This window comes from Rhinopithecus bieti, unplaced genomic scaffold, assembly GCF_001698545.2.
Source record: "Rhinopithecus bieti isolate Rb0 unplaced genomic scaffold, ASM169854v2 scaffold_13029, whole genome shotgun sequence".
In the NCBI taxonomy this organism is placed as follows: Eukaryota; Metazoa; Chordata; class Mammalia; order Primates; family Cercopithecidae; genus Rhinopithecus; species Rhinopithecus bieti.
In genome coordinates this window covers 2,607,087-2,618,147 of record NW_016807982.1, presented here as the reverse complement: position 1 = coordinate 2,618,147, position 11,061 = coordinate 2,607,087, and the positions used below count along the sequence as shown (strand labels likewise).

Here is an 11,061-nt window from a genome sequence, read left to right as displayed (position 1 = left end):
TTATAAATTTTATATTTATAGTTTATAAATATTTTTTAAAATCAGTAAATTAAACTAATGCTGATTGGGAGAAGTAGGAATCTGTGTGTATTTTCCAAGGTGACTTTTTTATTGCAACCACTCTTTGAGAGGAATTGTATTTCTCCTGATGTATATCAACTTTCAGTTGGTAGCAATTATAGTCAGTGATAAGATACTAAAAAAAATCTTTCTGCGGTTTCTGAATTTGCTTTTAACTAGGAAAGTACACAGGCAGATGCCATGAAATTTCCATCTTCCCAGTCTTCCCAGCCTTCCAGGCTTTTAAAGAACAAAGGCATATCATGCAAACCCGTCTCACAGACCAAGGCCACTTCTTGCAAACCACATACACAGCACAAAGAATGTCAGACAGGTATGTATCCTTGTGTGTTCCCATGTACAAAGCTTGTTTTCTGGCTTGTTTTTGTTTTTTAAAAAAGGAAAAGAAAATAATTGACAGATTCTTAAATGTGAAAACATTCCTTTTCTTGGCTCACATACTTTGAATACTTAATTTATTGCTTTCATAATTATTAACACTAATAACCAGCTATTATAACAAGCTATTATAATTACTAACATATAGTTTTAGTTGAAAGCATTAATGATTTAACCTGTTTTTTTTTTTAAATACTGCAAATTCAATTGTCAGTTGCTGACAGTACAACTAATTTATCTGAGGTATTGGTGACCGTGAAAATTGTTTGAGCTTATATTTGAAAAAGTTGTAAAGTATTACTTTTAATCCAACTACCCTTAGATTTTCAATTGCTTTAATAGTCTACTGTGCCTAAAGCATTGATTTTTTTTTTTTTTTTTGAGATGGAGTTTCACTCTTGTCGCCCAAGCTAGAGTGTAATAGCACGATCTTGGCTCCCTGTAACTTCTGGGTTCAAGTGATTCTCCTGCCTCAGCCTCCTGAGCAGCTGGGATTACAGGTGCCTGCCGCCACAGCTGGCTAATTTTTGTATTTTTAGTAGAGATGGGGTTTCACCACTTTGACCAGGCTGGTTTTGAACTCCTGACCTCAGGTGATCTGCCTGCCTCGGTCTCCCAAAGTGCTGGGATTACAGGCATGAGCCACTGCCCCCGGCCTGATTTTTGTTTTTAATAATAATTTTACTTCATAGAATATGCTGTATTTAAAAGCTTAGTCTGTCAACAAGTAGTAAGTTTTTATGTAGCGTACCTTTATTTTGGTAGAAGTCAAGGAGAATCCTGTTTTCCTTCCTCAGGAAATTTATATTCCTATTAAAACAATATATTCTTTGTACTTGAATTTATATTAAAAAACATTCACACATGGAGAGTACTGAAGGATCTGTGGGCATCTGTGTGTGTGTGCACGCGCGTGCTTATGTTTTGAGTTTTAGATTAAATATTGAATTGTCGGTCGGACGCGGTGGCTCATGCATATAGTCTCAGCACTTTGGGAGGCCAACATGGGCAGATCACCTGAGGTCAGGAGTTTGAGACTAGCCTAACCAACATGGTGAAACCCTATCTCTACTAAAAATACAAAATTAGCTGGGCGTGATGGCATATGACTATAATCCCAGCTACTCAGGAGGCTGAGGCAGGAGAATCGCTTGAACCTAGGAGGTGGAGGTTGCTGTGAGCCAAGATCGCGCCATTGTGCTCCAACCTGGGCAACAAGAGTGAAACTCCATCTTTTTTAAAAGAATAAATATTGAATTGTTTTCTAACAATCGAAATTATTTTTTCATTTGACATTGCATTGGAAACATTATTCCACATCAATGTAAATTTAAATATACATTGAGATTCTTTTTTTCCAATTTTATTATTTTATTTTATTTTATTTTATTTTATTTTATTTTATTCAGGGGGTACATGTGCAGATTTGTTACCTGGGTATGAGATTCTAAAAATAGAATTCAGTGTATATAATGTAACCAACTCCGTAAAATTGGAAATTTAGATATTATAAGCAATGTTGGGTTAAGCTAGGTTAATGGATCTTGTCCACTTGCCTAATTATGTCCTTAGGATAAATCCTAGTCAGTGGAATTATTGATTCAAAGACTATCATCAATTTTTTTTTTTTTGAGACAGAGTCTATCTCTGTCGCTCAGGCTGTAGTGCAGTTGTGCGATCTCGGCTCACTGCAGCCTCCACCTCCTGGGTTCAAGCGATTCTCCTGCCTCAAGCCTCCCAAGTAGATGGGATTACAGGCACCCGTGACCACGCCCAGCTAATTTTTTTTGTATTTTTAGAGACAGGTTTCACTGTGTTGGCCACGCTGGTCTTGAACTCCTGACCTCATGATCCGCCTGCCTCAGCCTCCCAAAGTGCTGGGATTACAAGCATGAGCCACTGTGCCTGGCCTATTATCTATTCTTAAAGCTTTTGATACCTGTTGCCTAAATTGCCCTCCTGAAAAGTTACATCAATGTATGCTCCAACCAGCGGTGTTCAGGAGGATCCATTTCTCTACAACCTCACTGACACTGAGTATCAAAATTCAGAAAGGTTGAGTATACAGTACAGTCAACACTAGTATACTCTTCATCTAGATAAATGAAATGTTAACTTTTTGCAATTTTTTTTTTTTTCTGGATTGTTTCAAAGTAAAACATTATTTTTCTTTCTCTTTTTCTTCCTTCTCTTTCTCTTTTTTGAGATGGAGTTTCGCTCTTGTCTCCCAGGCTGGAGTGCAATGGCGTGATCTCAGCACACTGCAACCTCTGCCTCCTGGGTTCAAGCAATTCTCCTGTCTCAGCCTCTCAAGTGGTTGGGATTATAGGCACATACCACCACGCCTGGCTAATTTTGTGTTTTTAGTAGAGAGGGGGTTTCACCATGTTGGCCTTGCTGGTCTCGAACTCCTGATCACAAGTGATCTGCCCACCTTGGCCTCCCAGAGTGCTGGGAGTACAGGTGTGAGCCCCATGCCTGGCCTTTTTTTTCTTTTTCTTTAAAAATTTTTTTCGATACCAGTGTCACTCACCAATACAAAATTTCTTCTTTTTTTTTTTGTTTCTTGAGACACAGTCTCAAGAGTGCAGTGGTGTGATCCTGGCTCCCTGCGGCCTCAACCTCCTGGGCTCAGGTGATCCTCTTGCTTTAGCTACCCAAGTAGCTGGGACTATAGACGTGTGCCACTGCACCCAGCCAATTTTTTTTTTTTTTTTTTTTGTAGAGATGGAGTTTTGCCATGTTGCCCAGACTGGTCTCTAACACCGGGGCTCAAGTGATCCACCCACCTTGGCATCCCAAAGTGCTGGGATTACAGGTGTGAGCCACCCTGCTCAGCCAAAAAGTTTATTGTTAATTTGATGTGTACTGTGGTCTTCAGCCCTAATTTCAATAACCTAGTGGGTGCTTGGGATTACTTGTACATGTATCACATCCTACAGTTTTATTATAGCTAGTGATCAAGCTTTGGGCAAAGGAGAAATTCAGTTGTCAGTGGCATCACTGGAAATATTATGATTTGTGCTTAAACTTTTATCAGTGCATTCTTTTGATAAATAGAAATAGTAACCAAATATGAATTTTAAATGTGTGGGGAGATACATAAAGAACATTGCTTATTTGTTCTTGAAAATAACAGTGATTCAAATATTTCATTCAGATTTACCTATGCCTAATGAAAAAAATGATGCAGAACTTGATTCTCCACCTTCAAAGAAAAAAAGATTAGGTTTTTTCCAGACTTACGATACAGAATATCTAAAAGTTGGTTTTATTATCTGTCCTGGATCAAAAGAAAGTTCACCAAGGCCACAGTGTGTCATTTGTGGAGAGATCTTATCCAGTGAAAACATGAAGCCAGCAAATCTTTCTCATCATTTGAAGACAAAACATGCAGAATTAGAAAACAAACCAGTAGATTTTTTTGAACAAAAATCTCTGGAAATGGAATGTCAAAATAGTTATTTAAAAAAGTGTTTACTAGTTGAAAAGTCACTTGTGAAAGCTTCTTATTTAATTGCTTTCCAAACTGCTGCAAGCAAGAAGCCATTCTCCATTGCTGAAGAATTCATTAAACCATATTTAGTAGAAATGTGTTCAGAAGTTTTGGGTTCAAGTGCTGGAGACAAAATGAAAACTATCCCACTTTCTAACGTTACAATTCAACACAGGATTGAGGAACTATCTGCAGACATTGAAGACCAGCTGATTCAAAAGATCAGAGAGTCAAAGTGGTTTGCCCTACAGATAGATGAGTCATCAGAAATCTCAGATATCACACTTCTTTTGTGCTATATTCGTTTCATTGATTATGATTGTCGTGATGTAAAAGAAGAATTATTATTTTGCATTGAAATGCCTACTCAAATAACTGGTTTTGAAATATTTGAACTAATAAATAAATATATTGATAGTAAATCTCTGAATTGGAAACATTGTGTTGGTCTCTGTACCGATGGGGCTGCAAGCATGACTGGCAGGTATTCTGGTTTAAAAGCAAAAGTTCAAGAAGTTGCCATGAGTACAGTGGCATTTACACATTGTTTTATTCACCGTGAACGTTTAGTGGCAGAAAAGTTGTCTTCATGTTTACATAAAATTCTTTTGCAGTCAGCACAAATTCTAAGTTTTATAAAGAGCAATGCATTGAATTCACGTATGTTAACAATTTTGTGTGAAGAGATGGGATCTGAGCATGTGAGTTTACCGCTTCATGCTGAAGTACGTTGGATATCAAGAGGGAGAATGTTAAAAAGATTATTTGAATTACGACATGAGATTGAAATATTTTTAAGTCAAAAGCATTCAGATTTGGCCAAGTATTTCCATGATGAGGAATGGGTTGCAAAGCTGGCCTACTTATCAGATATATTTTCACTTATAAATGAATTAAATTTAAGTCTCCAAGGAACTTTGACTACTTTCTTCAATTTGTGTAAAAAAATTGATGTATTTAAGAGAAAGTTAAAAATGTGGTTGAAGCGCACACAAGAGAATGATTATGACATGTTCCCTTCATTTTCTGAATTCTCAAATTCATCAGGCTTAAATATGACAGAGATCACAAGGATTATTTTTGAGCACCTGGAAGGACTTTCTCAAGTGTTCAGTGACTGTTTTCCACCAGAACAAGACTTGCGTTCAGGAAATTTGTGGATAATTAACCCTTTTATGAATCACCAAAATAATAATCTCACCGACTTCGAAGAAGAAAAGCTAACACAGCTATCTTCAGATTTAGGATTACAATCAGTATTTAAATCAGTGTCTGTAACTCAGTTTTGGATAAATGCAAAGACAAGTTACCCAGAACTCCATGAAAGGGCAATGAAATTTTTATTACCCTTTTCAACTGTTTATTTATGTGATGCTGCCTTTTCAGCTTTGACTGAGTCAAAACAAAGAAATCTGTTGGTTTCTGGCCCTGCCCTAAGACTTGCAGTCACATCTTTAATTCCAAGGATGGAAAAATTAGTGAAGGAAAAAGAGTAGCAATATGCACATTGCTTAATAGTGAAGTCAATAATCTTGTGTTAAGTTTTGTATAAGTATCCTAAAAGATAATTTCCTAATGTGGATTTGTGTTTTCAGTGATTAAATGTTTTAATAATTTTCCCTTTTGTTGAGGAATTTAATAATTATGATTTTTGTAAGTAATTATGTATAATTATAATCCAGGGTAGAAAATTTAGTTATTTCATTAAATTTGGATTAGTGACAAAGACTGAAGGTAATAAGAGGCCCAGTTTATAATGTAACAGCACAACCTGAATGTTGAAACAGCTTGGCCTTTAGAAGCAAGTGGAACATTTCAGTCTTCCAGCCAACCAGCTACTTACCCCAGCAAGGTTGTGAGTAGGTGGAAAAGATAGATCTTTTTTTTTTTCTTTTTTTTTGAGATGGAGTTTTGCTCTTGTTGCCCAGGCTGGAGTGCAATGGCGTGATCTCGGCTCACTGGAACCTCTGCCTCCTGGGTTCAAACAATTCTCCTGCCTCGGCCTTCTGGGTAGCTGGAGTTACCAGGCATGTGCCACTACACCTGTCTGTTGTATTTTTTTAGTAGAGATGGGGTTTCACCATGCTGGTCAGGCTGGTCTCGAACTCCTGACCTCAAGTGATCCACCTGCCTCGGCCTCCCAAAGTGCTGGGATTACAAGTGTGAGCCACCATGCCCAGCTGGAAAAAGATCTAAGCAGCTTGGGTAACAATAAATGGAAGCAATAGGGGGGTTTGAGACCCCTGCTTGGGGGCTTTCTGGCCTAATATACCAGGGCTTAGCAAACTTTTTAAATAAAGAGCCAGATAGTAAATATTTTCAGCTTTGCAGGCCATACTGTCACAACTACTCAATTCTGCAGTTGCAGTGCAAAAGCAGCCATAGACAATATGCAGATGAGTGTGGCTGCTTAAATAAAACTTATTCGTGAACACTGAAATAGGAATTTCATATAATTTTCCTATGTCACACAAGCTTCTTTTAAAAGTTTTTATCATAAAAAATGTAAACAAACATTATTAGCTTCGGGGAAGGGGAGAAGCATGGAAAAAAATCAGACAGCTGGGCAAATTTGGCCCATGGTTTGCCCATCCCAGCTTTAGACAGATTTCCAAGTAAGAGCAAATGGGCCAGGAGTGGACTGTAGGGCTTGGTTCAGTGAAAGTCTCTCTATCCATGGCTGCAAGTATCTGAATTTTCAAACAGCTTTCACATTTCAGTCTCAGCTGAGATAAATTAGAGGGAAAAGATACCTCAGGCAAAGATAGAAAAGAGACTTATTTAATAATTAATGGTTTTTGATTTATTATAATTTTATAAATTAATTTGCTAATTTACAAATAACTTTCTGAGCTCTTACATGTGCAGGCACTGTGCTAGGCCTGTTACAACCTCTGGAGAACTGAGTTATCCCCGTATACAGATGCAGATACCGAGGCCCTTTGGGGTCGGGTGACAGCTCAGATCCCACAGCTACTGTGGCACAGGCAGGAACGAAGCCCCGGGGTCTTTTGATGGTAGCTGAGCCGCACCCAGACACCCATCCGTGTCTGCCAGCACTCCGTATTGGCTGGGAAACACTCCCCGAATCCAAAGGTGTCGGTTTAGTCAGTTACGAGCCAGTGGTCCTCAAGTGTCCCCACCTGTAGGACCAGTGCTGCAGCCTCGCGACCCCCTGGAGGGCGGGGGATGGTAGCTCAGGCGAGAGTCTTCCGGCCGCCCCAGGGAGGGAGGAAATGAGTCGGCGGCAGAGGCGGGTTTTCGGCGGGGCCAACCCACGGTGAGGGGAGCGCGGCCATGGAGCTTCTGCTGTCGGTGCTGCGTGTACTGCTGGGCGGCTTCTTCGCGCTCGTGGGGTTGGCCAAGCTGTCGGAGGAGATCTCGGCCCCAGTTTCAGAGCGGATGGTGAGCGGCGCGGGCGGGCGGTCGGGGATCGGGCCCGTGGAGGCGTGTGCTCCGCCCCGCCGCTCCTCGCCCCCGGCCCGGCAGGCTGCCTTTGGGCTTCCGAGGCTCAGCTGGAGATGGGGAAAAGCGCCTGGCTTTCGACTGAGGCGCAGGTCCTGCCTGGGGAGTTCCTTGAGTTCTCTGGATCTTCCCTAGACGGAAGGGGACAGAACCTCCCCTTCCTGCTGAGCATTGGTGGCCCCAGGCAAACCTAGAGCCTTAGGAGGACCCTCCTCCCCTCTCCCCGGACCCTGGGGGAGGATGATGCAGCGGGAAAATGAGCTCACTCCGCGCTGTCTTCCCCTTTTTCGCCGTTTGCTTCAGTTTTCGGGAGGTTCGTGGCGTTAGGGTGTAGTAATCCTGGCTTTGCAGGGAAGGAAGCCCGCCCCGAAGGGCAAGTATATCTGCTAAAGGTTGCACATCTAGTCAGGAAGCAGGACACAAACTAGTCACTCCTAACTCGGAACCCAGAAAGGGAAGCCTCTCCTGGAAGCCTGAGAGGGAAGCCCTGAAGTCGTCTTTCAGCCTTCTGTCTAGTTCCAGACTCATGGGAAAGCTTTCATGTCCTGTTCACCAATCTCCGAAGTCCCTCAAAAGAGCTAGACTTGTAGACCCCTGCTGGCATCTCTCTCCAAGGCCTGGATACATCCCCAGAGACGATAGCTTAGAGCTGCTGCCCAGCAGAGCTGAGGAAGGGAGGTAGAGCTGAGGAGTGGGAACAGGAAAAAGTAACCCCGAAAGTAAGGATGAAGTTGCCATTTGGCTCAGGGGTGGACCTGCCTTGACAAGAAGAGTCACTTTGAGCCCACCTAACTCCGCCCCACCTCCAAATATTCCCTGTACTGCAGCCTTAAGAGAAACCAGGGCAGGCACAAAGAAGTAAACTGTGGAATTCCCCAGGCCTTGGCACTAGGGAGCCAAGCCCAGCCCCCTTCTCCTGGGATTTGGCCTGGGTTGTAATCTCTTGAGAGGTCTAGTGTATCTCTATACCACTTGGAGGTCTGGTCAATCTCTGTACCACTTGGAACATGGAGCCTGTTTCCTGATTCCAAAGCTCAGCGCCACAGGGCAGCCCTCTCCCCTCCAGGCTGACCTCAGGCCTGGACCTGACCTAGAGTAGTAGTTCTTTTCTCTGGGGAGTTGAGGGCACAGGCATAGATATGCCATGGAGCATCTGGGGAGCTCATCCTTGGTGAGCATGAGGCTGACAGGCATTCCTTGCCACCCCTAGAACGCCCTGTTCGTGCAGTTTGCTGAGGTGTTCCCACTGAAGGTATTTGGCTACCAGCCAGATCCCCTGAACTACCAAATAGCTGTGGGCTTTCTGGAACTGCTGGCTGGGTTGCTGCTGGTCACGGGCCCACCGATGCTGCAAGAGATCAGTAACTTGTTCTTGATTCTGCTCATGATGGGTAAGGGGGCCAACTGGCCTGAGAAAATGGGGTTTTCTGGGGGAGGATGATGGAAAGACCTGGCTGTTCCCCCTTACTGTTGCCACCCTTCTTTTTTCTCTGGGATCAAGAGCACTTCCTGCTCTACCACAGTTTCCATGGTCTTCAAACTAGCACAGGTACTTTTTAAACTTAATATGCTAGAACATTATCACATGTTAAGTGTACCTTCTACCTCCTCAATTCTAATGGCTGCATGGTATTCCCTTGTGAAGATGTATTGCAAGCTCAGGGCCTCTGCTCCTTCCTCCACACACCCACTTCTGGGATGAGGGGATGGAGGAGCAGCTGCCATTTGATGTATGTGTCTGGCAGTTTGGTGTAGACAGCTGTTGCTTCAAAGGCCAGATATCTTCAGGCTCTTCTATATGCCCTGGCATCTGTTACCATTGCTGCCACCACTACCAGGCTTGCTTCCATCTCTGGAGCTTCTCTCATTTTCAGATCTTTCCCGTACCTCCAACCAACAGCCGCTGGGCTAGTCCTTCCCTCCATCTTAATCTTAGTAGATGTAGGATTAAGAAAGGAGAAGGGGCCAGACACGGTGGCTCACGCCTGTAATCCCAGCACTTTGGGAGGCCGAGGTGGGCGGATCACAAGGTCAGGAGTTCGAGACCAGCCTGACCAACATGGTGAAACCCCATCTCTACTAAAAATACAAGCATTAGCCGGGCGTGGTGGTGGGCGCCTGTAATCCCAGCTACTCAGGAGGCTGAGGCAGGAGAATCACTTGAAGCCAGTACCCAGAACCCAGTAGCCCAGCTACTCAGGAGGCTGGTAGGAGATCTTGCTATTGCACTCCAGCCTGGGTGACAGAGCAAAACTCTGCCTTAAAAAAGAAAGAGAGAAAGAGAGAGAGAAAGAGAGAAAGAAAAGAAAGAAAAAAAGAAAGAGGAAAGAAAGAAGGATCAGGGAGATTTTTTTCCCAAAATCTATCCACTCTAGCCACTGCCCTATTTTGCTGGGTCATTTCTGTTTCTTTCTTGTCCTCTGAGAGGGGCAACTGTTGCCACAGCTATTGTTCAAGAGGCTTCTAATTTCCTGGTCCTGCTTTCTCCAGGAGGCTAGAGATGAATGCAGCTAGTTTTGGTAATGCACGTTGGGAGTGGTGAGGGTGTTTAATGGGAGGGCTTGGGCTGGAGTGGATCAGCCTAAACTGGAGAGCCCTGAGCTCCTGGATCTCCTGGGTTCTCCCTAGGAGCCTCAGGGACCTCACTTTCCATTCCAGGGGCTATCTTCACCTTGGCAGCTCTAAAAGAGTCACTAAGCACCTGTATCCCGGCCATCGTCTGCCTGGGGTTCCTGCTGCTGCTGAATGTTGGCCAGCTCTTAGCCCAGACTAAGAAGGTGGTCAGACCCACTAGGAAGAAGACTCTAAGTACATTCAAGGAATCCTGGAAGTAGAGCATCTCTGCCTGTTTATGCCATGCAGCTGTCACAGCAGAAATATGGTAGAACACAGAGTCTGTCATCTTGTTACCAGTATAATATCCAGGGTCAGCCAGTGTTGAAAGAGACATTTTGCCTACCTGGCCCTGCTTTCTCTTTTTAGCTTTACTAAGTTTCTTTTTGTGAGGAGTACATGTTATGCATATTAACATTCCTCATGTCATATGAAAATACAAAATAAGCAGAAAAGAAATTTAAATCAACCAAAATTCTGATGCCCCAAATAACCACTTTTAATGCCTTGGTGTTAGTATACCTCTGAACTTTTTTCTGTGCCTTTAAACAGATACATATTTTTTTAAATGAAAATAAAACCATATATCCTATTTTATTCCTTCCTTTTAAAACCTTATAAACTATAACACTGTTTCATGTCTCTTTTGCCTCATTGCTGTTAATGGCTGCATAGTATTCCATTGTAAGGATGTACTATAATGTATTTAACCCCCCACGAGGAACATTTGGGTTTTTCTCAATTTTTTGCTATTGTAAGCCTCACAGTAAATCTCTTTTGCATACTTATTTTCTTCCCCTAGAAGTAAGGGTGCTGGTTCAAAACACATGCATATTTTTAAGGCTTTTAATACATATTTAAAATGTACAGGTTCTGTATGGCAGAACTTAAGTACTTGCTTCTGCCTATGCTCTTTGAGCCACATTAGAGATTCCCTCCCACTCCTTTTTTTCTCTGACATATTAGATTTGCAGAGCTAGCAGGTAGGCGTGGAGCCATTTGACAGGACCTGAAATCAAACTCTGGTG

The 11,061-nt window shown here is 42.6% G+C and overlaps 2 protein-coding genes across 7 annotated transcripts in view; both read left to right on the top strand.

The window, feature by feature from the left end:
- Positions 1 to 6,395, top strand: part of ZMYM6 (zinc finger MYM-type containing 6) — a 51,644-nt gene extending 45,249 nt beyond the window's left edge. For 5 of the 6 annotated variants that reach the window (XM_017884556.1, XM_017884555.1, XM_017884553.1 and 2 more), the window contains 2 exons: positions 241 to 394; positions 3,620 to 5,573. In XM_017884556.1, the coding sequence (XP_017740045.1) occupies positions 241 to 394; positions 3,620 to 5,451 (1,986 nt within the window). In that variant the 3' untranslated portion in view covers positions 5,452 to 5,573. Of the gene's footprint in view, positions 1 to 240; positions 395 to 3,619 lie in introns of all 6 variants that reach the window. The other variant, XM_017884552.1, reaches the window with a different exon arrangement.
- A 346-nt stretch (positions 6,396 to 6,741) lies between these two features.
- Positions 6,742 to 10,668, top strand: TMEM35B (transmembrane protein 35B). Its single transcript, XM_017884558.1, has 3 exons — positions 6,742 to 7,360; positions 8,631 to 8,811; positions 10,079 to 10,668. The coding sequence occupies exons 1-3, from the start codon at positions 7,253 to 7,255 to the stop codon at positions 10,252 to 10,254; spliced, it is 465 nt and encodes a 154-aa protein (XP_017740047.1). The 5' UTR covers positions 6,742 to 7,252; the 3' UTR covers positions 10,255 to 10,668.
- The last annotated feature ends 393 nt before the right edge of the window (positions 10,669 to 11,061 follow it).

Bases quoted from the DNA above. Each gene is read 5' to 3' on its own strand.
- TMEM35B (XM_017884558.1), top strand. From the start codon at position 7,253: ATGGAGCTTCTGCTGTCGGTGCTGCGTGTACTGCTGGGCGGCTTCTTC. The intron at 7,361-8,630 runs GTGAGCGGCGCG...TGCCACCCCTAG, and splicing joins CCCCAGTTTCAGAGCGGATG to AACGCCCTGTTCGTGCAGTT. The intron at 8,812-10,078 runs GTAAGGGGGCCA...TTTCCATTCCAG, and splicing joins CTTGATTCTGCTCATGATGG to GGGCTATCTTCACCTTGGCA.